We start from the raw sequence: 23,316 nt of genomic DNA on the forward strand, positions 1-23,316 counted from the left end.
TCATGAATGGTGGGACTCAACTTCCGCAGCGATCCATGTTGCATCCGGTTCTCATAGTCACTCGAAGTTTTTCGGATGACCAAGCCTGTAACAGAAGTCTTGAGGGTTTCTTCCCATATACTGACATCTCATGCACGGTAGGTAACTACCGCTTACAAGTTCCAGGATTATCGAGTCGGATGTGGTTGGTTGCATCCTTAGCAGCCCACAAAATTTATACCCCCCCTTGACACAGAGTACCTAGGTAGCTCCGTCTCTCTTTCTGACATCGGATGCCGGGGCCTCAGCTTCAGTATTGACTTCTGAGGTACGAGCTAGTCACAACACCATTTAGTTGTTTGGGAGATTAAACTAACCATCCCACACTGACATCGGACCATATAGAACAATGGTCGCACTTGCCTTTGGCTCCGGGGAATAATGAACGGTCACACATCTTCAACTCGAAAAGGATTCGACTACTGTACCTACCACCACCATGACGTTCAATCTTTTTGATTCCATTCTAATCTCCTTGGCTCTCATACTCCCAATCTGCTACTACCTTCTAGCCCACCGGATAGTATATCCCCAACCGCTCCCCGGCATCCCCTACAACCAAACCGCTTCCCACCGTATCCTCGGAGACATCCCCGACCTCGTAACCTCGGTTCGGCGAACCAAAGAGACCTCATCATGGTGTTTTTCCCAATGCCGCCGTCTCAAGTCACCGGTAATCCAGCTATTTCTCCGGCCCTTCAGCAAGCCCTTCGTCTTCGTCGACGACGCGCGCGAGACCGAGGACATGCTGCTGCGCCGCACGCGCGAGTTCGACCGGGCCCCTAGCACCGCCGCCTTCTTCCGGACCGTGCTGCCGCGGGCCAGCATCGTCAAGCCGACAGACCACGAGTTCAAAGCTCAGCGCCGACTGTGGGTGGACGTCATGAGTCCGGCTTTTTTGCGGAGTGTGGTGGCGCCCAATATTTACCGGTCCACGCTGGAGCTGGTCGAGCTGTGGAGGCTCAAGAGCCGCGTGGGAGGTGGCGGCCGCCCGTTTGAAGCACATCACGATCTGGAGACGGCTGCTTTTGATGCTATTTGGGTTGCTGTACTCGGCTCCGAATTGGGTGGCATCCGGTCGGAGATTGAGGCGGTCACAACCTCAAAAGAAGACCGCCATCAAAACCAGTAGCAGCAGATCCTCCAAACACAACAAGAATATGACGACCAGGGCAAGCCGGCACATATGCCAGTGGCTGAGCGATCGGACTTATACGAAGCCATACAATACCTCAACAAGAGTGTCGAGCGTATCATGGCCAGCCCAATGCCGGTGTTGCACCACTGGCTGATTCGTCAGACGCCTACGTACCGCAGGTACGAAGCGATCAAGAACAAAGAGATACGGCGTATCTTGAAGAGCGCATACGCAAGATTCAAGGCTCTTGAGCTGTCGTCAAATCTCGACTCGCACTCTCAGGAGGAGGCGAATGAGCAGCATCAGCATGACACGTGTGCCATGGACCTCATCCTTCGCCGCGAGATGATCTCTTCAGAGAGACGGGGTACTATTCTCCCACCACCCGAGGAGAACCTCGAGATGCAGGATGAGCTTCTTATGCTTTTAGTTGCTGTACGTTACCTTATCTCTGATTCCATCCCCCTCACATCCCTTCTCGTCCCCTAGGTACCTACCTACCTCTCCCCGGAAAACCTCCCAAATAACAAACCCTCTTCTTACCTCCTTGGCTTCCCCCCAACCGAAACTGACTGGACCACCGTGAAACAGGGCCACGAAACAACAGCAAACACCCTCTCCTGGTTCGTCAAGTTCATGGCCCACCACCCTTCCTCGCAAGACCGTCTGCGCCAACACCTTCGAGCCGCCTTCCCGTCATCCAACGCTTCCAGCCCTCCCTCCGCCGCCGAGATTCTTTCGTCTACCACTTGCATCCCCTACCTAGACGCCACCATAGCCGAAACCAACCGGCTCGCCGCCACGGTTCCGCTGATCGTCCGCGTGACCACCGTCGACACGCACATATTGGGGTTCGCGGTACCCAAGGGGACGCATGTGATGTGTAATTCGAGGGTTACGGAGCCGTATGATGACATGGATGACTCGGTCGTGGACGGGGATGGAGCTGATCTGCTGGAGAGTCGAAGGTCGGAGAGTTCGAGGGTGGCGATGGAGAAGCGTTTGAAAGAGGGACTTGGTGGTGGAGCATATCAGATGCGGCGGGACTTGGACAGTTTTGAGCCGGAGCGTTGGCTGGTGAAGAGGAGCAAAGTGAGAAATGGGGAGATAGTAGATACATTTAGGGAAGGGGAGGTGAATGAGGAGATAGGAGGAGAAGAAGTGTTTGATCCAGGTTCACTGCCAGTTTTGGCTTTCTCGGCGGGACCAAGAGGGTGTTTTGGTGAGTACCTACCCCGGGTTTCTTTCTTTCTTTCTTTCTTTCTTTCTTTCTTTTTTTTTTCCTCCAAAATCCCTCTGTATTCTCCTTTGCCATTTTTGTTACCTTCTCGCCTTCTTGTGGTGTTTCATGGGCCCGTCCCATGGAGTCATCACTTTAGATTTTTCTCCCACTCGCGCGCGATCTATCTCCATCCAGACAGGGGACACTTGCTAACGGAAGGAAACCTCCACTTCCTACCACACTCACAGGCCGTCGACTTGCGATGCAGGAACTAAGAATGATGATCGTGCTTCTTACGCTCAGCTTCAGGTTTCTGCCGTTGCCAGAATCCTTGAGTGGGATGGAAGGTCAGCAAAAGGTGCTGCGCAGCCCGCAACAGTGTCATGTCAAGGTGGAGGTTTTGTGAGACGACGACGCCTGCCGTTGCTGCCGCTGCTGCTGCTCGGTCAGATTTTGGATGCGGGGATACAGAGATATCAAAGGGAGACAGACATGAGACGTGGATGAGTTTTGGATTGTGGTGAATGGAAAGACAATTTCCCCGTTGGGTACACAAACTAGCGCTCTTATTCCTCTGAGTTGAATGCGCCCAATGTTTCAGAAACGAGTGGTTCTAAACATGATGCACTCATTCATCCTTATCATCACAGTTACCGTCACCGTCATCAAGCCGGCCGTTATCTCGCCGCCTTTGCCATCCATACCTATAGGGCTAACTAAGACTTTGAAGCTACTTCCTCAGGCGGGGCCGTCGGTCTCCTGGGAGTTTTCTCCCACAGCAACAAGCAAGAGATAAACGCCACACCAGAGAAGGCAGTCGGTAATATGTTCTGCTTATTGTATCCTTCTGCATACACCGTCCTGACAGCAATTTGCTCATCAGGTGGGAGGTTTTGGATTGCGGAAAGGGATTCGGAAATTTCCGCGACACGTGAAGGATCCAGAATGTCCGGAAGCTTGCTTTCGACGTGGTTGTTGAGTAGGGTCGAGCTGTGCAGTTTTCAAAAAAAATGTGTGTTTCAGTTAGCATACACCTCTAGAGACGGACTGCATGGATGGATGGGATGTGGCGAAGGAAAGAAATGAAACGTACCAAACCGCGAGGGAAATCGTTCCTCCGAGGACACGGACTTGGGTTAGAGCACCCATCATTACGGCTGTGTGTTATTCCCAACGCTTAAGGTCAGTAACCGCCAAGACTAACTCAGCAACGGGCATGAAAACTAGGTAGAGTGTTTTGATGCCAAGGTGCCGGAAGGAAGCAAGGAATAACTTACGGAGATCCACAGGATCCACCACCAAAGGCGCCAATGTCAAGATTGTACTAACAGTCAAGCCAAAGCCAATGCCCATGATTGCTTCAAAGCCGTATTGACTTGCTGGAACATGAGCGCCTCCTGCGCCCTTGATGGGCAGAGTCGGAAGCAAACAGGTCAGGCCTACTCCAATCAGCTGGAAGACAGACCCCACGAGAATGACATAGACGGGCGGAGCGTTCCGGCTAGATGTCAAGTACCCGGACACAGCAGTCGCGACGGGCGAAAGGAGGAGCAGTGGCAAAAGAGCAATTCCGGCTTTCTGGGGGGAATATCCGTAGACGGCTTGCAGACTTTGGGGAATGTTGACGACGATGGCTGTGAAGGGAAAGCCGATGAAGAAAGCGGAACTGTTTTTTTCCGTACGGAAACGGAGAGTGAGTGAGTGAGTGAGTGAGTGAGTGAGTGATCAGTCGACTAGTCATTGTAGAAAAGGAGGTGCGGTGCGAATGGGTAAAGGTAGAGGTAGAGAGAGTTAGACAAAATGACATAACATGACAACATACGCAAGCATGGCCGGCATCAACCGACCTTTCAGCAAACGGGGCGAGAAGACGGGCTCCTTGACCCATTTCGATCGTTCCCAGAAGAAGAAGAGGGCGCCTGTTACAAAGGCAAGAACAAGTGTCGATATGACGGTTGGGCTGCTCCAGGGATACCTTGTTCCGCCGCTCTCGAGCGAAAACACTATGAGCATAGACGACGCGAGAAGGAGGACTGCGCCGGCGAGGTCGACCCTGCTCAGGTTAGAGGAAGTAACCTTGCTGCGCAGCAAGGCAAGAAGAGGTTGCTGTGGGCTGTTTTTGTTGTTTTTATTGGAACCTGGGAGGAGCCATGCTAGAAGAACGAATGCTAGACCTCCGGCTGGGCCACTGAACACACTCATGGAATTATTTTCCGTTGGTTAGCGCCGGGCACATGCAAAGAAGACACATTGTTATCTCGAAACCGAGGGAGATGGGAGGAGCTCATACTTGAGAAAGAACACCCAGCGCCAGCTGCCGTGTGCGCTCACTACACCACCCAAGATGGGTCCGAGGATGCTTGCAAGTGCAAAGACGGTTGAGATTATGGCGATGTACTTGCCGAACTCGGCCTTGGGAACCAGAGTCGGGGCTATCACAATGGTCATGGAATAGATACCAGAAGCACCCATCCCTTGGAAGGCCCTGAAGATAATGCTATATCATTGTGTAAGTAAACCACCACCTAGCTTTTTGAAGAGGGTGGTAACTTGCAGCTCGACGATATTGGTGGAAGCGCCACAAAGACAGGAGAAAATGATAAAGATGGCCAGTCCGAGTAGGCACATGGTCTTGCGGCCAAAGACATCTCCGAGTTTGGCATATATAACCAGAAAGCCCGTGTATGTGATGAAGTAGGCGGTGACAACCCAATCGCGCAAGTGAAAGCCGCTGAGGGTGTTGGTGATGGACACGAGCGAGGTGCTCACGATGGTGGTCTCGAGTGTCGACAGGAAGAGAGCTATCCAGATGCCGAAAGTCAAGACGTGTTTCCTCCACCCGGAAATGAAGGGGCCCTCGCTCTGCTGCTCGCACTCAGTGCTGGCACTGCCGTCGGGGTTGTGTTCATGGGATGAAGGTGACGACGGTACTGTTGTTGGTGCTGAGTTCTGCGGCGCTGCTTCTTTCGAATCCAGCGGGTCTGATGGCACGCCTTTGGAGAGCATAGTGAGAAAATGTTAGTGTGTGATGTGTGAGCTGTGAGGTTGAAGCGTTGAATGAAAACACTGGCGTTTGATGTCAAAACGAAGAGGCAGACCGTCGGTGACACATCATCATTCCAGTCAGGAGCATCAGCAAATACCTCTTCTAGGCAAACAGCGCCCCAAGACCAGTGCTGTAATGGGATTGGGTCCAGAAACAAAGATCCAACGGGAAGAGAGCGGATAAACAGCCTTCCTGCAAGGGTGACAGGTACGTACCTTTGATATACACCATGTAGCGGAAGGGGGGTACAAATTTCCAAGTCACGACAACCTATACTTGATAAGGGGTGTAGGTACCCAGGTTCTACAAGTAGGTAGAGCATAGGTTACCTAACGTGAAGCCAATGGCTATAATAAGCCCTGATGGTGACCAGATGGCCAGATGGGCTTTTCACCTTTTTCCCCTCCCCGTTCTTCAGTATCTATCCGACTCTGGAATACAAAACGTCCTTGAACGGCACAGCATCCAATCCTTCGGTCCATCACATCCATGGCTCCTGCATCGCATTTTGACCCGCACCCCCCTCGCAAGATTCTGGTGGTGGTCACGGTTGGCGGATCCACTAACTCGGGTAAGTTTAGCGCATGGCCCTAGAAACCTCCACTGACCGGCCCGATCCTAGCTCAGCCCTTCAGTGTTCCAGGGCAGTGCATGGCTTGAGTGGGGGCGGGGGTTACGCCAATGACAAAAAAGCTGGCACTTCCGTTGTTACACTGATCGCCCATTTAGTGCCCGAAAAAGTGCCAGCTTTTCTGTCATTAGCGTGGGGGTGTCTACTTATTTCCGACGTCGCTTCTTCCACCCGTCACTTCCACCGTCCACTTCCCGTCGTCCACTTCCCCCTGTTCTTCCACTTCTCCTGCCCAGTCGGGCTCGTCCCTGACAAAAAAGGGGGCACCTTTTCGAGCACATGGTCGATCAGTTCTTCCGCTTTCAGTCTTACTTGCATCTCGACCTATGGAACCTCTTCCTTCCATTCCATGCAGATCTTCTGCTTTCCCCCTGTACTGTGTATCTTTACACTACGATAGAGACATGGATCAAGGCTAACCACGGCGATCAACAGCTCCTATTCTGGAAATCTGCCGGATTCTCGCCGCCCGTGGCCATGCCATCGAGTTCGCGACTCTCGAAGGGCGTGCCGACCTTGTTGCGGCATACCCTTTTGTCTCAACCGTCCACCTGGTCGGCCGTGCCGTCACACCCGACGAGGACCGGCAGCTTTACGACAAGTTCAGCAGATGGGACAACAAGACGCAGCGCGGTCGCAATGAGATGATCGAGTGCAAAAAGTTCTACGACTCTTGGTGGCCCGAGGTCTACCGCCGTCTGCTCCACGTCGTCACTCACGTCAGCCGCCCTGACTTCATCTTTTCCGACTATCAGGTCGAGGCTGCTCGTGATGTTGCTCAGCATTGCTGCATCCCGCTCGTCTCCATGTGGCCGCAGATGCCCTGGCTCATGGCGCCCCATTCCTGGATTCCCGGCGAGCCTGGTACCCAAGTTCGTTGCCTAACCAGCGAACATGCCTCCATGTGGGATCGCCTCTACGACCAGACCTATCTCGTTCGATATGCGCCCCAGCTTCTGCACCTGTTTCTCTGGACCCGCTCTATGCGCAAGCAGGCTGGCGTTCACTCTATGCCAGCCCTGAAGCCCAAACCGGACAACCTCGTGCTTGTCAACTCGTTCTGGGGCCTCGAACCCGCAAAGGATGTACCGCCGCTCCTGCAACCCGTCGGTCCTCTTCTGTCAGACAGCTACGCCCCACTCGATGACACCACTGACAAGTTCCTCAACACCAAGACCTCCGTCGTCTATGTCGCCTTTGGCACCCATGTCATTCTTACGCCCGAGAAAGTGGACAGGCTGATACGAGGGCTTTGCTGTGCTCTTGAGCAGGGTTCCATTGACGGCATCATCTGGGCTCTGCGGGGTCCCACCCGCGATGGACTCGACCCGCAAAGGCCATACCCAGCCTTGCTCGAAGGATCAAAGGATCAATATACCGTCGGTCATCTTTTAGCGAACCAACACCCATCTTGGCTCATCCTGGAGTACGCCCCCCAGAGGGCAGTCTTGGACCATCCGTCTACCACTCTGTTTGTGACCCAGCCGGGCCATCGTTGGCCAACGAGGCCCTGTTCCATGGTGTTCCCATGGTCTCTATGCCCTTTTACGGTGATCAAATTCAACATAATCTCCGCCTGGTGGCCGCTGGTGTTGCCAAGGGTGTCGACAAGGATACCTTCACACCCGCCCAACTGGCGTCCATAATCTCTGCCATGATACTCGATACCAACGGTGAACTTGGACGGAACGTACGGCGCATGCAGCGCATCGCGCATGTCGCCTCACGCGGAAAACATTTCGCTGCTGACTTGATTGAGGAATGCATGTACGACTGGGGTCTCCGGTTTGAGCTGGATCCTGCGAAGCAATCAACGTCATCTCATGTCAAAGGTCTCAACGGAGGTAGGGGGCGCGAGTTATCCCCTATGCATCTCCAGACGGCTGACGCCCGCATGTCCCGATGGCGGGCTAACAACTATGACCAATGGCTGTTATTGGCAACTGTAGTGTTATTTGCCATCGGCCCCATGGCATTGGCTCGAGGTCATGTCTTCTAGTTAGAGACCGTGTGAGGATCGATCTACCAAGTTTTACGCGCGTTGTTAAGGACACACAGATAAGAGCAGAAATCATCAATTTTCCTAACCCATCCGAACATCCATCACGATATAAGCGTGCCCGGCTTGTTTGATACTGGTTCCAGACGATGTAGTACCAAAAGAATTTGTCACCGAGCACTTCAGCTATCAGACACTCAAGTTCCTCCTCTCTCCGACCGTCCATATTCTGTCTGGTCCCACAATCTGCTAGAATTAAGACACGATGCCGATTTTATGTCTTCACGGAATGGGCACAAGCAGCGATGTACGTCCAACTAGCTTAGCCATGCAATTTTCTTCTGATGTTCCTATTACGTTAACCTCCGCTGACGAGTTCTTGGGTTTTCTACTCAGATATTCGCGACCCAGACCGCCGGACTCAGATCTCTACTTGGATGTGACAATCTACATACCTTTGAGTTCGTCGAAGGCGGCGTGGAGAGCCCACCTGCACCAGGTACGGCCAGTGCAATCCCCAGCCTGCTGCTGCATGACTTGAGACTCTTACTCCTGGAAACTCAAGGTCGCGTGGCTGATCGTTGAAACATCTTGACTATCCAGGTATTGCTGCTCTCTTTCCAAACACGGATTACTATGCCTACTACGACCCAACCTCCCCCCAAAGCATCCTGCAAGCACTCGATGACCTGAGTACATGCCTCGCAGACGAAGGACCCTTCGACGGCGTCATGGGATTCTCACAAGGCGCCGCCTTGGCCTCCATGCTCATTTCACGTTCTTGCAACAACGCCAGTGTTAGTGTTAGTAACAAGGAGGCTTCTTCCCACACGTATACCGCTTCATCGTCCCCCTTCTCGTTTGCCATCTTCATCTGTGCCGGCGCTCCGCTCTGCGAAGACTCGCTTCGTTCCGGAACGATCAAGTACCTGGATCCTCCTGATAAACGTGGTGGCGAAGAAGAAGACCGGAAGGCTTCCACTTCTTTCAAGCTTCCTATCCCGGTGGCCAACATCGTGGGCCGCAAGGACCCGGATCTAGCGGCTTCGATGAGACTTGCGGGGCTGTGTCAGGGCCCGAGTGTCCTGCTCGATCATGGGGCTGGTCATGAGATTCCGAGCGGCTTAATGCTGGTGTTGCGGCAGATGGCGGAGTGTGTGGAGGAGGTGATTGCGAAGGCTACTTTGGTTCAGTGAAGAGGGATGGATGTACGAGAACGGTCACGGATAATATTAGGCTTTTCATCAGCAGATCTAAAGATCATCCCATTTTTGATTTGTACAAGTCTCTTGTAGTATAGTGCTTCCGCTGCGATTGATGTTCTTCAGGTGTTTTGGCGCCATGGGCCAGCGGCTGGAACACGTCCTTGACACGGGATATACGTCCTGCCAGCGGAGCCCCCGGTGCCGAGAGTGACGGAGCGTTCCACTTCTTTTGTTGGACTCGGGTTGGGAGAGACGGAGGGTTGTTGATGCGGCGCATCGAGATCAGCACCCCGTTCGAGAATGAACGCGGCAAACGGGACGGGCGGCATGTGGCCGCCACTAGTGCTGATGGCGAACCTGGTCTGCGTCCTTCTGAGAATAGATAGAAAGCCCTGCAGATACCTGGCTGGCAGAATGAGGGGGGTAGGACGCATGTCTTTGACCAAGAATCTGGAGGAGGGGGGGGGGGGGGGACGGCAAAGGTTCCGGTAGGTTACAAGCTTTCGGATTAATGTTTGTGATAACCTCTATACCACAGTAGAATGTGGAACAGAAGCCATCTAGTAGGTAGGTACATATGATTATATGCTGGGGTATAGATAGGCCTCTTCATCGGGGAGAAATGTTCCGTTTGGGAACTGACTCTTCAGCGATTGACATGCTGTAGAGGAGGCATCTAAAGCAACACTCAGAGATCTCTGATTGGGGAGATGAGCAGGACAAAGGTGTATTGAACGCTCATGGTGATGTCTACTCCTTCTGCAAGCAAACGCCTATCAGCCAAGCATGGGCGAACAAGTGAGGGTTGAAGCGGCTAAAAGGTAAATAATGGGGTTATGAGTGGTGGGATATTAGAGGTAGTTGTTTGAGCCCAGATACTATGTGCAACTCGAAGTCATACAAGGAATCCGAACAAGCAGAGAAGAAGCTGATAACCACACCTGTCAGCTATCCCGTCCCTTGCTGGCTTGAACTCAGCTTAGGTAGGTACCTAGAGGTAGGTAGAGGTAGCTAGCTGGGTAGGTGCAACGGCCTTCGAAACCCCAAAAGGACGATCTCAACGTCTTCGAACCACTTCCTGAAGGCATTTGCACAGATTTCCCCGAAAAGAGTTTCTCATGCCTGGATTTTTCCTTCTTTCTAACCGATCAAGCATACCTACCTTGTGTTTCCGTTTACACCGGTAAAGCAATGTACTAGAGCTCAACCGTCTGTGTCTGCAGCGAAACCCGCGCCGCCCGTCGTGCCCCAATGCTGCCTCGGATTCTAGGCTTGCAATGGCCTCATTCCGAATGGCTCGCATTATAACAACAATGATGATCCCTTGACGCCGGATTCGTCGAGTGTCTGTCCCATGTCCTGATTTGTGAAAATGTTTGTACCCCCCTTGACCCCCACCCCCCTGTAGCAACCAACGTACACAAAACGTACCTACCTCTACAAAGCAACCCGTCCCCCTAGTTGCGTTGTTTGCCATTGCAAGTGGATAAATGTGACCTTGTCAAGAAAGATATTCGCATCCTTCGAACTCGGATTCGCATCTTTTGCCCAACGAAACTTCAACATCAACTTTCCTTCCGAGACATTCGGCAGTACCCTAGCGGGGATGGTGGGAGTTTCATGATCGCGCCACAGGCGCTACACGCGTACCGTCGCATTGCATACCCTCCTGCCAACCCAGCAGAAAGGATGGGGACCACAGACTGGGCTTGAGATGGGTTAGGTTACAGGTACGGGGAACCTTCACTCGCCTAGCCGTGTCTCTGCTTGGAAGGATGTGCGGGAGGGTTATCACGGTATCACCATCACTCTCGTCACTCACATCCACATCCACGTTTCCCATCTTATCACACTTGCCACCTCCATCTTCATATGCGCACCAAAGTCCAGTCTCTGATTAGCAACCGAATGCAGCAATATTGGCCCAAGCATGGTGCATGGGCGTCAGCACGGGGCGGTTAACCCCATAAAGCGCCTCGAGCGGCAGTCGCAAGGTACGGCATGACCGCATCGAATCTTTAAGGCCGTGGCCATTGGAAAAATCTTACGACAATGTTTTGATCTGCGTAGCCGTAGGATTCGCTGATCATGCCAGACTCCGGAGACTGCCCGCTCTCAACACTTGTTGACATGTGGTACCACCCGAGCCACCCACATCAGAAAGCTTGGACCATATGTAAGCTCTTATCACGACGTCGCCTCAAAATCCAAAGGAGGGTTGCTCCATGCACTCATCTTTTTCTTGTCTTCATTTTTCTTATCCTATGAGCCGATACCGATGAGCACGGGGGTAGAAGGTATATCTTGCGGGGGAGGTTTATCAAATTCTACTACCGTAGGATGACGCGGGATGTCTTACAATGACCGGTGGACTCGGATACGAGCACTAACACTAGCAGCCATCAGACTTCGCGCCATAACTCGGTAAATCGTCGGAACTCAAAAGATCGTCGAGTTTTGGTGGTGTGCACGACCCCCAACCCAAATCGAACCGCCTCATCCCCCTTCAACCAGGTAAACAAGAATAATGGGTCTGAATCCTACGAGAACCTCTGCGTCCCAGATGCTATTCCCGGGCTGGCAGCTCATGTAGCCTCAAGTCACAGCCAAGCAAGAGACAACAACTGCATTCACAACTTCTACATGTACCATCTCATAAGCTGAATGTAAGCATCTAGAACAATGCCTGAATCCTTCCAGATGATGAAAACGCGCAAGTCCTCGAGCAAATAACCGAGTTAGAAGCCGAGATAAGAGACTGGGGAGTATGGCCGGCAATGAGATGTTTTGCAGTTTTGGGTATTTTGAGCATGGTTTTGCTGTTGGAGGGAATCATGGATGGAGGGACTTGGAAGAAGGCTGGAGCAGCAGCACAAGATCCTGACAGTTCGTCCTCCTCATTTTTGGTTTACATCCTTATCACGGAATTTTCTACGGAGAAGCATATCGTGCATTGCAAGGAGTTTTGAGAGTCGAGTTAACACATACTGGCCATATGTATTCCCCAGAAAGATTGCCGTGCGGACGGACAGTGTGTCAGAGCTGACAGATGCCTAGCACCTCTCGAGTCTTAGTGAACGCTCAGTAGGTAGTTCATGTCTGGTATGAGATATATACGAAGCGAAGAAGTATACTAGGGTTCAATGTCTTGATTTCTTACGTCCTATACTAGAGGTAGTTAGTGTAAGGAGCATGAAGGTGATTTTTAACCTGAAGAAAGGAACGGGTTCAACCTTTCATCAAGTCTGACGTTTTCGTTACACTTCGTTCCTTTGAGTCCCGCAGCTTTTAGGTTGTCCTCACGCGTCGATAGTCATGCTGGATAACTTGGTGGAACTGGTGGACTGAAGGGAAGCGAGTCGGAGGTGACTGCCATTCAAAGCGGTCCTACCGAGATGTGGAGAGGTTGAATCGATAAGATGGGATAGAAAGGTCGCCGAAATGGCCTCGTCAGCGATTCTTGCGCCAGTAGGTGCACTTGCTTTCAGGACTGAATGGAGGCGCGAGAATGAGATTCCCAAATGCTACCTAGGTGCCATAAACGACTTACCCAGGTGGATAGGTGTACGTAGTTGCGAGCTTTGTTGGCTAGAGGTATCTAGAGCATAGGACCAACCACCCAACCAACCAACCGAGCTCAAAGATAACATGGTGAAGGTTGGTGTGAATGGCAACACTTGTTGGTCGCATCCAGATATCATGAAATTTGCCAAACCCCTCGCACTTGAACGCAATCTTTGATGATGTTCGGACTTAGTGAGTCTTGGAAACCAATACTGCGTGCGTCTACGTAAGGTAGGTAAGCAACACGCAGCGCCGATCGGGAGAATCCTAATACCTTCTTAGAAGATGTGCCCTTAAGAGGCCAAGCCCGGGTTGTCGCGGCATCTTCCTTTTTCGACTGCGTGCTCTTGGACATGCTCGTGAGATGGCTGCTGTTCGTCACCATACAGACAGAAGACCCAAGCTTTTGGCTTATCAGAATTTGGAAGATTGAGGATCATGTTGCATTGTAGGTAGATGGACTATTGATGTAATAGAGACGGTGATCAGCTATGGTGTATGTAACACTCGTCATTGAGGAAGCTGTAGGTAAGATGGACTATCGATGTGATAGAGACAGTGATTAGCTATGGTGTATGTGATACTCGTCAGTGAGGGAGCGAACACTTACTGTACCTAGGGATGCTGGCTTCGTACCATGGAGATTGGGTTGTCTGGATCGATCCGCGGCAGATACGGCAGTTGTTCAAGCTTAAACCGAAGACCGAACATGGAGGGGAGGAGGGGAAGCAGGAGGCTGAAGAAGCGGAGACAACAGATTCAGGAGTGTTCAGTTTGTGCGGAGAAAAAAAGCTATCGGAGAGCCATCGTCCCAAGAATGACGGTGCGGCAGTGTATATGATGTGAAGCCATTATAAGAAGGACCTCCACAGACAAAGGCAGTCCACATTCTCGGTTTTTTCTGCAAAGTGTCTTTTGTTATTCCGTTACCCGTCCACACGGAAGTGGAAACTTCAACACTTCATCTCACGCAACCAAGCAAGACTCATAGACTCCCATCTGAGTCCTTCCCCCCTGCTTCTTCAACATGGAAGCTAACACCACTGAGCCCATCGCCGTCATTGGCTTTGACCTCAAATTCCCCGGAGATGCCAACACGCCCGAGAAGTTTTATGACTTCCTTCTCTCCGGTCGTTCAGCCCTCAGCGAGGTACCCAAAGGCCGATACAATCTTGATGCATTCTACCACCCGGATCCCCAGAGATCGGGTACGGTATGTTGTCTCTCTCTCTCACCACCCAGATCTTCAAGATCCAATCCTCTAACACAACTCAAAGACCAACGTCCGGCATGCGCATTTCTTGAAAGATGAGATTGCTGCCTTTGACGCGCCTTTCTTTACCATTACCCAGGCCGAGGCCGTCTGCATGGATCCCCAGCAGCGCGGTCTCCTTGAGACTGTCTATCGCGCTCTCGAAAACGGTGAGTTTGTACTCTGCAGCCTCTTCTCCTCTCCTTTCCGCGCAGGTCTCGCACCACAATGGGGAAAAAAAAAAGTAAAAACAAAAGTGCCGTGAGGCTGATGAGTGAACTACCGTAGCTGGCATTCCCATGTCCCAGGCTTTAGGCTCAAAGACATCTGTCCATGTCGGTTGCTTCACTCGCGAGTACGACAGCGTTGTGAGCAGGGATCCGGAGATCGAACTCAAGTATCTCGCTACAGGCACCGGAACAAGCATGCTTGCCAATCGTCTCTCGTGGTTCTATGACTTTCGAGGGCCCAGTTTGACGCTAGACACCGCCTGTTCAAGCAGTCTGGTTGCTGTTCATCAAGGCTGCACCAGTCTGAGGCTCGGCGAAGCTTCCATGGTAAGTTTACTTTTTTTCTAGCCTGGATTCCCCCTCGGTGGCCATTGTGTGGAAAGGTAAGTTGAGGTGATTTGCAAGCTGACGTTGTTTCGGCTTCATCAATATAGGCCGTTGTCGCCGGCTGTAACCTTTTCTAGAACCCGGACACGGTCATCCCACTTACCAGTCTCGGTTTCCTGAGCCCGGACGGGAAATGCTACAGCTTCGACCACCGCGCCAACGGTTACTCCCGAGGTGAAGGGTTTGGCGTTGCTGTTCTCAAGCGTCTTTCAGACGCTCTCCGCGATGGCGATACTATCCGTGCAGTCATCCGGAACACATGCACCAACCAAGATGGACGATCTCCTGGTATCACCCAACCAACGAGGGAGGCCCAGGCCAACCTGATCAAACAGTCGTACGAGGCCTTGGGGCTTGACCGTGGCCTCACGAGGTATTTCGAGGCTCATGGTACCGGCACGCCGGTTGGCGACCCCATCGAAGCCAGCGCCATCAGTGACGCCTTCTCCGAGTTCCGGACGCCCGAGGATCCATTGTACGTTGGGGCTGTCAAGAGCAACATTGGCCACTTGGAAGGTGCCGCCGGTATTGCTGGTCTTTTGAAGACTGTCATGGTCCTGGAACGCGGCATCATCCCGCCCAACATGTGGTTTGAGAAGAAGAACCCAAAGATCCCGGATGAGTGGAACTTTCAATTTCCGACCTCAAGTACAGTGTGGCCTACCGAGGGTATCCGACGTGCCTCTGTCAACTCCTTTGGGTACGGTGGTAGTAACGCAACCGTCATCGTGGACGATGCTCTACACTTCTTGGCCTTCAACGGCCTCAAGGGTCGCCATAGAACCGTCTTGCACCCAAAACTTCCACCATTCGCCATTACCGACGGCACAAATGAGCATGTGAGCAATGCTCTGGATGGTGAAGCTGCCACAGACTATGACATGAACGCTCCTCACCAAGGAAATCATGTTTCCAATCTCCAGGATCATGTGAATGGGGACCTCAACGGCGAGAAAGCCCTGACTGCCATCAACGGCCATACCAACGGCCATACCAACAGTCATGCCAACGGCCACACCAATGGAACGACGAACGGGGCCAGAGATAGTGTGACCAATGGGGTAAAGAATGGCTTTGCCAACGGAACAAACAGACAGCATGCCGAGCCTACCTCTATACAAAACGGTCATGCAAAGCATGCAGACGGCCTGGACCGCCTCTTCATCCTCTCCGCCTTTGACGAAGGCGGCATCCAACGGTTAGCGACCGCCTACCGAGAGCATCTACTCAACAAGGTCTCCTCCTTCTCGACCAGCGGCACCGAATCGGCATCATCGGAAGGGTCAGAGTCAGAGTCAGAGTCAGAGTCAGAGTCAGAGTCATCCTATCTGAGCGATCTGAGCTACACCCTGGCCTTCAAGCGGACCCGCTTCAGCTGGTCTTCATGGGCGGTAGCAGACTCGGTGACCTCGCTCGCTCGCTCGCAGTCTGGAGACGACCCAGCTCAACAAGGCCACCCGCGCCCCTAACACAGGTAGCAGCAAGCCGCAACTTGCCCTGGTGTTCACGGGACAAGGGGCGCAATGGGCCGGTATGGGCAGGGAGCTGCTCGGGGTGTACGAGCCGTATCGTGCGAGTCTTTTTGCGGCCGACGAGTACCTGAGGAAAGCTCTGAGCTGCTCTTGGTCTATCACCGAGGTGCTTCAACAACAACAACAACAACAACAACAACAACAACAATAACAAGACACCGCCTCCTTTAACATCAACGATCCTGCCTTCAGCCAGCCCATCTGCACGGCGCTCCAGGTGGCTCTCGTCGACCTCCTAGCGAGCTGGGGCGTGTTCCCGCAAGCCGTCGTAGGGCATTCGTCGGGGGAGATCGCTGCGGCGTACGCAGCCGGCGCGATATCCAGAGAGTCGGCGTGGAAGCTCGCCTATTACCGGGGTATCCTCTCCTCTGAGCTTGCACGTGTTTCTGGTGGTGGCGGCGGCGGCGGCGGTGGCATGATCTCGGTCGCACTAGACAAGACGACGGCAGAATCCTACATATCGCGCGTCGATGCCGCTTTTCCGCACGGCGGTGCTGCCGGTAGTCTTGCCGTGGCATGCATCAACAGTCCGAAGAACGTCACCGTCAGCGGCGCCGTCTCCAAGATCGATTACCTCAAGCAGGAGCTGCTCGACAAGGACAACATCTTTGCGCGCAAGCTCGCGGTCGGCAATGCGTACCACTCGGCTTACATGCAGCCCATCGCGGACCTATACCTACAGCTGATAGGTGCCGGTCTTGTCTCTGGAGGACAATGCCGTGGTGGCAGTGGCCCGGAGGAACAGGAACAGCAGAAGAAGGAGTCCCCTGTGCCCCGGTTTTACTCTTCGCTCACCGGGGCGGAGGCCAAGCTGTCGGAGCTTTGTGAGCCGGCCTACTGGGTACAGAATCTCATCTCGCCAGTAAGGTTTTCGGAGGCGCTGTCTCGTCTTGTCTCTGATTCTTCTGTAAAAGGAAAGAAGAGGAAGCTTGGCGCCAGCGGCCCTCAAAAAACGAAGACAGATCCCATCACCGAGCTGCTGGAGATTGGGCCTCATGGTGCCCTAAGGGGACCGATCCGAGAGATCCTGGAACAGATTCCTGAAGCCGATAAGGTTGTTGCGTACCAATCCCTGCTCATGCGCAACTCGAGCTCGACCAACGCTGCTCTCAACGCGGCGGGCTGGCTCTTTTCGCGCGGTTACAAGCTCGATATGTCCGCTGTTAATCCGCCGTCGTCGTTCAATGAAGGTCATGCTCTTTGCTGGTAGATCTCCCCAGCTACCCGTTTGACCATTCAAAGTCATACTGGCGCGAGAGCCGAATCAGCAAGGGGTATCGGTTCCGCAAAGTCGTCCGTCACGAGCTCCTGGGCGCATCGGTTCCAGACTGGAACAAGAACAACGCGCTCTGGCGGAACTGGATCCGGCTGGGCGAGAACCCATGGATCCGGGACCATCGGATCACGGGAAGTACCCTCTACCCAGCAGCCGGGATGCTGGTCATGGCCATCGAGGCCAGCAGACAGATGGCCAACCCGGACAAGGGCCCGATCAAAGCCTTTCGGTTCCGCGAGGTATCGCTGCACATGGCATTGCGGGTGCCAGCGAGCGCGGAGGGCGTCGAGACGCACTTCTACCTGCGGCCTTACATGGACAGCATGTCCAGCACGGCGTCCAACTGGAGCGAGTTCCAGCTCTTCAGCCACGAGAACGACGAGTGGCGCGAACACTGCCGCGGCCTGGTGCAGACCGAGTACGAAGCTGCCTACACCCCGGTGGACAACGGGCTGGAAGACCGGGCCTTTCGGGATCAGTGCGCCGAGTATGTCGCCTCGGCCGAGAAGAGGTGTGGCAAGCCGGTGTCGACAAACCAGCTCTACGAGCTTCTCCAGACGGTCGGGTTCGATTTTGGCTCCACGTTCCAAACCCTTTCTGACGTGCGGATCGACCCCGACGGCGACCGCAACATGATCGCCACCATCACGTCCAAAGTCCCCGAGATCAAGAGCAAGATGCCCCAAGGATTTGTCCAGGAGCATCTCGTTCACCCCACGACGCTGGACGGTGTCTTGCAGGCCGTCATGGTCGCCTTGACCCGCGGTGGCCGTGAGGTCAGAGAGGCCATGGTGCCCACCTCGATGAAAGAGCTCTGGATTTCGGCGGACGCGCTTGCGTCTCACGACCAGTATCGTCTCGCTGCCCATGCCGATTTCCTGGGGCTTCGGCAGGCGGAAGCCTCCATCATCGCCGTCGACCCAAAGACTCATGCTCCCCTCATCAAAGCGGACGGGTTTGTGTCCACCGCTGTCTCGGGTCGGAGCAGCGCAACAGATGATGGGGAAGACGAGGCCCGTCAGCATGCATTCAATATCGACTGGAAACCCGAGCCAAGCCTGCTTGATCAGAAAAGTGCGGCCGGATTGTTCCGCCCGCCTCAAGATCTCGTGGACTTTGACCCGTCCCAGCTTATTGCGGACGTTGAGGGAATCTGCTACATGTATTTGAGGAGATACGCAGCTGCGAACCCAGACCTGTGGACTGAACATGTCGGAGGCAAGCCTCACTTGCAAAAGTACGTGGCATGGATGAAGCACGTATTTGATCGTTTTGATCGCGGCGATCTGGTGCACGCGAAGGGACAACAACAGGATTGGAACAAGATGGCCCTGGACGACGAATCCTTCAGCAAGATGGAAGCCGAAATGGCAGGGGAGAATGGCACTCCCGAAGCCAAGCTGGTGGTCGCCGTGGGCAAAGCTCTTGTCTGGAGAGGTCGACCCTCTTCAGGTTCTCTTCAACGACAAGCTCTCCGAAAATGTCTACCGGTACGGAACCGGCGCCGAGATCATCTACGCCCAGCTTTCTGGGTTCGTCGACGCCATGGTCCACAAGAACCCGTCGATGAAGATTCTCGAGATCGGGGCGGGTACAGGAGGCGCGACCGTGACCGTCATCAACACGCTGACCCACCATGGGGAGAACGAGTTCGGCGCGCGGTTCGAGCGATATGACTACACCGACATATCTCCAAGCTTCTTCGAGCAGGCCAAGGAGACTTTTGAATCCGCCGCAGATCGCATGCAGTTCAAAGTGTTGAACATCGAGAACGACCCGAGACATCAGGGCTTCGAGGAGGGCGAGTATGACCTGGTCATCGCCGCGAACGTCATCCACGCAACAAAGAACATCGAGGCGACTCTGAAGAATGTTCGCCAACTGCTGAAGCCTGGTGGCAAGTTTGCACTTTACGAGCTGACCAACATCAACCTGCTCCGCGCTCACTTTGGATTCGGCTTACTTCCCGGCTGGTGGCTGTCCGATGAGCCCTACAGGGCGTGGGTTCCCCTGATGACCGTCCCGGACTGGTCGGTCCATCTTCAGCGGGCTGCCTTCACCGGGGTAGATCTCGCCTTTGACGACTTTTCAGGGTCGGAGAACCAAATCAACACTATTATGATCTCGACAGCCACGACACCAGCAGCAGCGGGACAATCCCTGTTGACGACGACGCCGCCGCCGCCCACCATCATTGTAGCAGACCAGAGCTCCGAATTCCAGAACGAGGTCGCAAAGGAAATTGAGACTTCACTGAAAGGCAAGGGTAGTAATACTCACTGTGAAGTGGAAGTGGTCAGCGTGGGAGATCTGCTGTCTGCGAACCTTGACAAGAAGATATGCATCTTCCTTCCTGAGATCGAGGCCTCGTTCCTGAAAGACGTGACTGCCGACAGGCTGAGCGTCATCAAGAAGATGACTGCATCCCTCTCCGGGATCTTGTGGCTTACCCACGGAGGCGGAAAGGCTGCAAAAAGGCCAGAAATCGAGATGATAACAGGACTATCCCGCGCCATCAGAGCTGAGAACCCAGCCATCAATTTTGTCACCCTCACCTTTGAGGATGATGTTGATGGCGTTGAAAGTGTCGAAGCTGTCTGCCAGCATACACTCTCCTTGTTCACCGAAATCTTCGTCAAGGGTGGAAAGGACGTGATCGACAACAGTTTCTCAGTCTCAAGCGGCGTGACACACATCGGCCGGGTGATCGAGGCGGACTACATGAACCGACACATCTCTCAGAAGACCACCAAGCAGGTAGCTGCGCCGGCCAAATTTGGCGAGGATCCGTCAAGAGCCCTCGATCTGGTTGTCGGCACACCTGGACTTCTGGATAGCCTGCAGTTTGACGACGATCAGCTCTACGACACACCTTTGCAAGAAGGCGACGTCGAGTTCAAAGTTGCGGCATGCGGCCTCAATTTCCTTGACATCATGGTCTCGCTCGGCCAGGTGATTGGGACCGCTCTCGGAGTCGAAGGGTCAGGAATCGTCACGCGGACGGGGCCGAACTCCCGGTTCAAGGTCGGCGATCGCGTCTGTGGCATTGCGCGTGGGACTATGCGAACGTACGCTCGTGCTAGGGAGACCTCCCTCGTGATGATCCCGGAAGACTTGGACTGGACGACGGCCGCCTCCTTACCTGTCGTGTACGTTACCGTTTACGCTGCCCTGTACGACATCGCACATCTCAAGAAGGGGGATTCCGTTCTGATACACGCTGCTGCTGGGGGTGTTGGGCAGGCCTGCATCCAGCTTGCCCAGCATCGCGGGGCTGAGGTGTATGCGACCGTCGGGTCGCTCGAGAAGCGGGATCTCCTCAGGGCTCGATATGGGATTCCTGAGGACCATATCTTATCCAGCCGAGATTTATCCTTCAAGCACGGAATCATGAGACTGACCAAAGGGCGCGGGGTTGATGTGGTCGTCAATGCTCTGTCGGGCGACGCTCTCCGAGCAACGTGGGACTGTGTTGCACCCTTTGGACGATTCGTCGAGGTTGGCAAAGTCGACATCTACTCCTCAGCCCGGCTGAACATGGACAAGTTCAAGTACAACGTCACGTTTGGATTTGTCGATGTCGGCTACATGGCGAACAACGACGGGCGCCATTTCAATGCCATCTTGGAGGACTGCATGCGTCTTGTTCGCGACGGTGCAATCCGGCAGCTTCACCCGGTGCAAGTCTACCCTTTCGGTCAGATCCAAGACGCTTTCAGATACATGCAGAACGGAGCACACTCGGGCAAGATCGTGCTGGAGCCCCATGAGGATGACATTGTTCCTGTCGTCCCCAGCCGAAAGCCCAAGTATAACTTTGACCCGTCAGCTTCGTATGTGATCTCGGGGGGCTTGGAGGTCTGGGCAGGAGCATCGCACGGTGGATGGCGTCTCGGGGAGCCCGGCACCTGATTCTGCTGTCGCGGTTTGGTCCACTCCGAGAGTCGGGCAAGGCACTCGTAGCGGAACTGCAGTCGGCCGGCGTCCACGTAGAGACACCTGCTTGTGACGTCTCGGATGCTCAATCACTGAAAAAGACCTTGGATGGCTGTCTGACAATGATGCCTCCCATCAGGGGTTGCATCCAAGGCTCAATGGTGCTAAAGGTATGTATCCATCATTCCCAGACCACATGTCGTTATGGTAAAAGCTAACAGCGCGCCACTCCAGGACACATTGTTCGAAAACATGAGCATCGACGACTGGCACACAGCCATCAAGCCCAAGGTCGACGCGTCGTGGAATCTGCATCAAGTACTCCTTGACAAGGACCTAGACTTCTTCATCCTCCTCTCGTCGACGTCTGGCATCGTGGGCAACCGGGGCCAGTCCAACTACTGCGCCGGAAACACGTACCAAGATGCTCTGGCGCGGTACAGGGTATCCCAGGGACTGCCAGCCACGTCTCTGGACCTGGGCATGATTCTCTCTGTTGGATTCGTGGCGGAGAACGCTGAACTCATTGGCCATCTGAGGGCCGAAGGGTTCACGGCCATGCGCGAGGAAGAGTTCCATGCGCTGCTCGACGGACTATGCGGCCCGTCGGGATCGAGCGTGCCGTCCCTTCTCAAGTCGCAGATCTGTCTTGGGCTGGAGCTTCCCGAGGCACTGGCGCAGCGAGGCATCGAAGCGCCGGGCTGGCAGCACGATCCGCTGTTCAGCCACTTGTTCCAGATGCGTCGGATGGCCGGAGGTCTGGCGTCGGCCGACAAGACGGTCAACTACGGATTGCTTTGGGCGCCACGGATTCGCTTGACACGGCAGAAGCCATTGTTCTCGAAGCCATGCTGACCAAGATCTCCAAGGCGCTTGGAGTAGAAACAGTAAACCTGGATGCGTCCAAGCCTCTTCACGCGTTTGGCGTCGATTGGCTTGTGGCCGTGGAGCTGCGGACGTGGTTGCTGAAGGAAGTTGGTGCCGAGGTGGCCGTTTTCGATATCATGGGCGGCTCTAGCATCCGGCAACTGGCGACCTTGGTTGCGTCGCGGAGCAGCTTTGTGCATTTGAAGGAAGTTGATGAATGACGGGATTAAAGATTAATTGAGATGTTTGGCTTCGGAAATTTTGCAGTTAAAGGGGTTTGTATGTATTTGCAGAAGGGATATTACTGTAGTGTCTTGGCATAAAATCGCTCGGTATTCAATTCTCATCCTTTTGTCATCACTCATTCATATATATAACAATGTCGTGTCGTTGTTACACATCGCCAAGTTTCCATTCTGTTTTTGTCGTTCGAATATCAACGGACTGGTCAGCACCTAGGTAGTGATGGTTTGCATAGGCTCTAGCCCTGGAACGGGGAGTGTCTTCTTCCCATGGAGTAATACTCATGGTCCCTCGGGCGGCTGAACGAGAATTGAAGTGGCTCCCTCAAAATAAACAAGTTCGGATGGGCGAAGGTGAAGAACATAGTTGTCGGATGGGAAGAAGTTTCAAGTAATTGTGGGTTGGAACTGAAATGGATGTCACTGCATCCCCCGGTACACTTTCCACTTGCTTCACTCTCTGCTTCCTGCCTGTTTCCTCTTCTCGCTCTTTCCTCCTCACACTTCTTTCTTTGAACCTTCATAGCTCCTTCCTTGAAAAGGTCCTCACGCTATCTACCGACATCGCTGCACCTCAGGTCTTCTACCGCACTCCACCAAGCTCGCCTGGGCTGGAGCATCAACACTATATCGTGGAGAACGGCAAGGTGTAGATGTATTCATCACAACGGCGTTGTCAACCAGAAACGTATTGGAAAAAAGGAAACATAAGGTACACTCAGGTCACAGGTGACACAAGCAACGCCCTTC

The 23,316-nt window shown here is 53.7% G+C and overlaps 4 protein-coding genes across 4 annotated transcripts; 3 read left to right on the plus strand and 1 right to left on the minus strand.

The window, feature by feature from the left end:
- Positions 1 to 478: 478 nt before the first annotated feature.
- Positions 479 to 2,805, plus strand: B0H65DRAFT_504501 (putative cytochrome P450 oxidoreductase; the record flags this gene model as incomplete). Its single annotated transcript, XM_062827923.1, is given in 6 exon segments — positions 479 to 712; positions 722 to 1,132; positions 1,178 to 1,612; positions 1,769 to 2,104; positions 2,312 to 2,403; positions 2,619 to 2,805. Coding segments are annotated over 6 exon segments (1,695 nt in total).
- Positions 2,806 to 2,883: 78 nt separating this feature from the next.
- B0H65DRAFT_448296 (major facilitator superfamily-domain-containing protein) lies at positions 2,884 to 5,601 on the minus strand. The gene is made up of 6 exons (XM_062825898.1): positions 4,954 to 5,601; positions 4,690 to 4,896; positions 4,222 to 4,587; positions 3,677 to 4,065; positions 3,493 to 3,556; positions 2,884 to 3,389 (listed from the first exon to the last, which is right to left on the minus strand). The coding sequence occupies exons 1-6, from the start codon at positions 5,403 to 5,405 to the stop codon at positions 3,116 to 3,118; spliced, it is 1,752 nt and encodes a 583-aa protein (XP_062685790.1). The 5' UTR covers positions 5,406 to 5,601; the 3' UTR covers positions 2,884 to 3,115.
- A 333-nt stretch (positions 5,602 to 5,934) lies between these two features.
- On the plus strand, positions 5,935 to 9,375 carry B0H65DRAFT_504503 (uncharacterized protein; the record flags this gene model as incomplete). The annotated part of the gene is made up of 6 exons (XM_062827924.1): positions 5,935 to 6,016; positions 6,512 to 6,762; positions 7,003 to 7,381; positions 7,424 to 7,551; positions 7,584 to 7,749; positions 9,335 to 9,375. The coding sequence occupies 6 exons, from the start codon at positions 5,935 to 5,937 to the stop codon at positions 9,373 to 9,375; spliced, it is 1,047 nt and encodes a 348-aa protein (XP_062685791.1).
- A 4,422-nt stretch (positions 9,376 to 13,797) lies between these two features.
- B0H65DRAFT_554091 (fatty acid synthase S-acetyltransferase) lies at positions 13,798 to 22,548 on the plus strand (the record flags this gene model as incomplete). Its single annotated transcript, XM_062829997.1, is given in 13 exon segments — positions 13,798 to 14,057; positions 14,122 to 14,266; positions 14,385 to 14,653; positions 14,791 to 15,413; positions 15,426 to 16,116; positions 16,148 to 16,338; positions 16,438 to 17,435; positions 17,456 to 18,933; positions 18,944 to 20,589; positions 20,605 to 21,354; positions 21,390 to 21,627; positions 21,692 to 22,214; positions 22,235 to 22,548. The coding sequence occupies 13 exon segments, from the start codon at positions 13,872 to 13,874 to the stop codon at positions 22,543 to 22,545; spliced, it is 8,049 nt and encodes a 2,682-aa protein (XP_062685792.1). The 5' UTR covers positions 13,798 to 13,871.
- Positions 22,549 to 23,316: the final 768 nt, after the last annotated feature.

Source organism: Neurospora tetraspora (genome assembly GCF_033439725.1).
Source record: "Neurospora tetraspora strain CBS 560.94 chromosome Unknown B0H65scaffold_1, whole genome shotgun sequence".
In the NCBI taxonomy this organism is placed as follows: Eukaryota; Fungi; Ascomycota; class Sordariomycetes; order Sordariales; family Sordariaceae; genus Neurospora; species Neurospora tetraspora.

What these genes read in the sequence shown, in the direction of transcription:
- B0H65DRAFT_448296 (XM_062825898.1), bottom strand. Translation starts at nt 5,405, where the DNA reads ATGCTCTCCAAAGGCGTGCCATCAGACCCGCTGGATTCGAAAGAAGCA. An exon ending in TTGATGCCGGCCATGCTTGC is followed by an intron (nt 4,066 to 4,221) that starts GTATGTTGTCAT and finishes GGAAAAAAACAG; the next exon opens with TTCCGCTTTCTTCATCGGCT. An exon ending in GGTGGATCCTGTGGATCTCC is followed by an intron (nt 3,557 to 3,676) that starts GTAAGTTATTCC and finishes AATAACACACAG; the next exon opens with CCGTAATGATGGGTGCTCTA.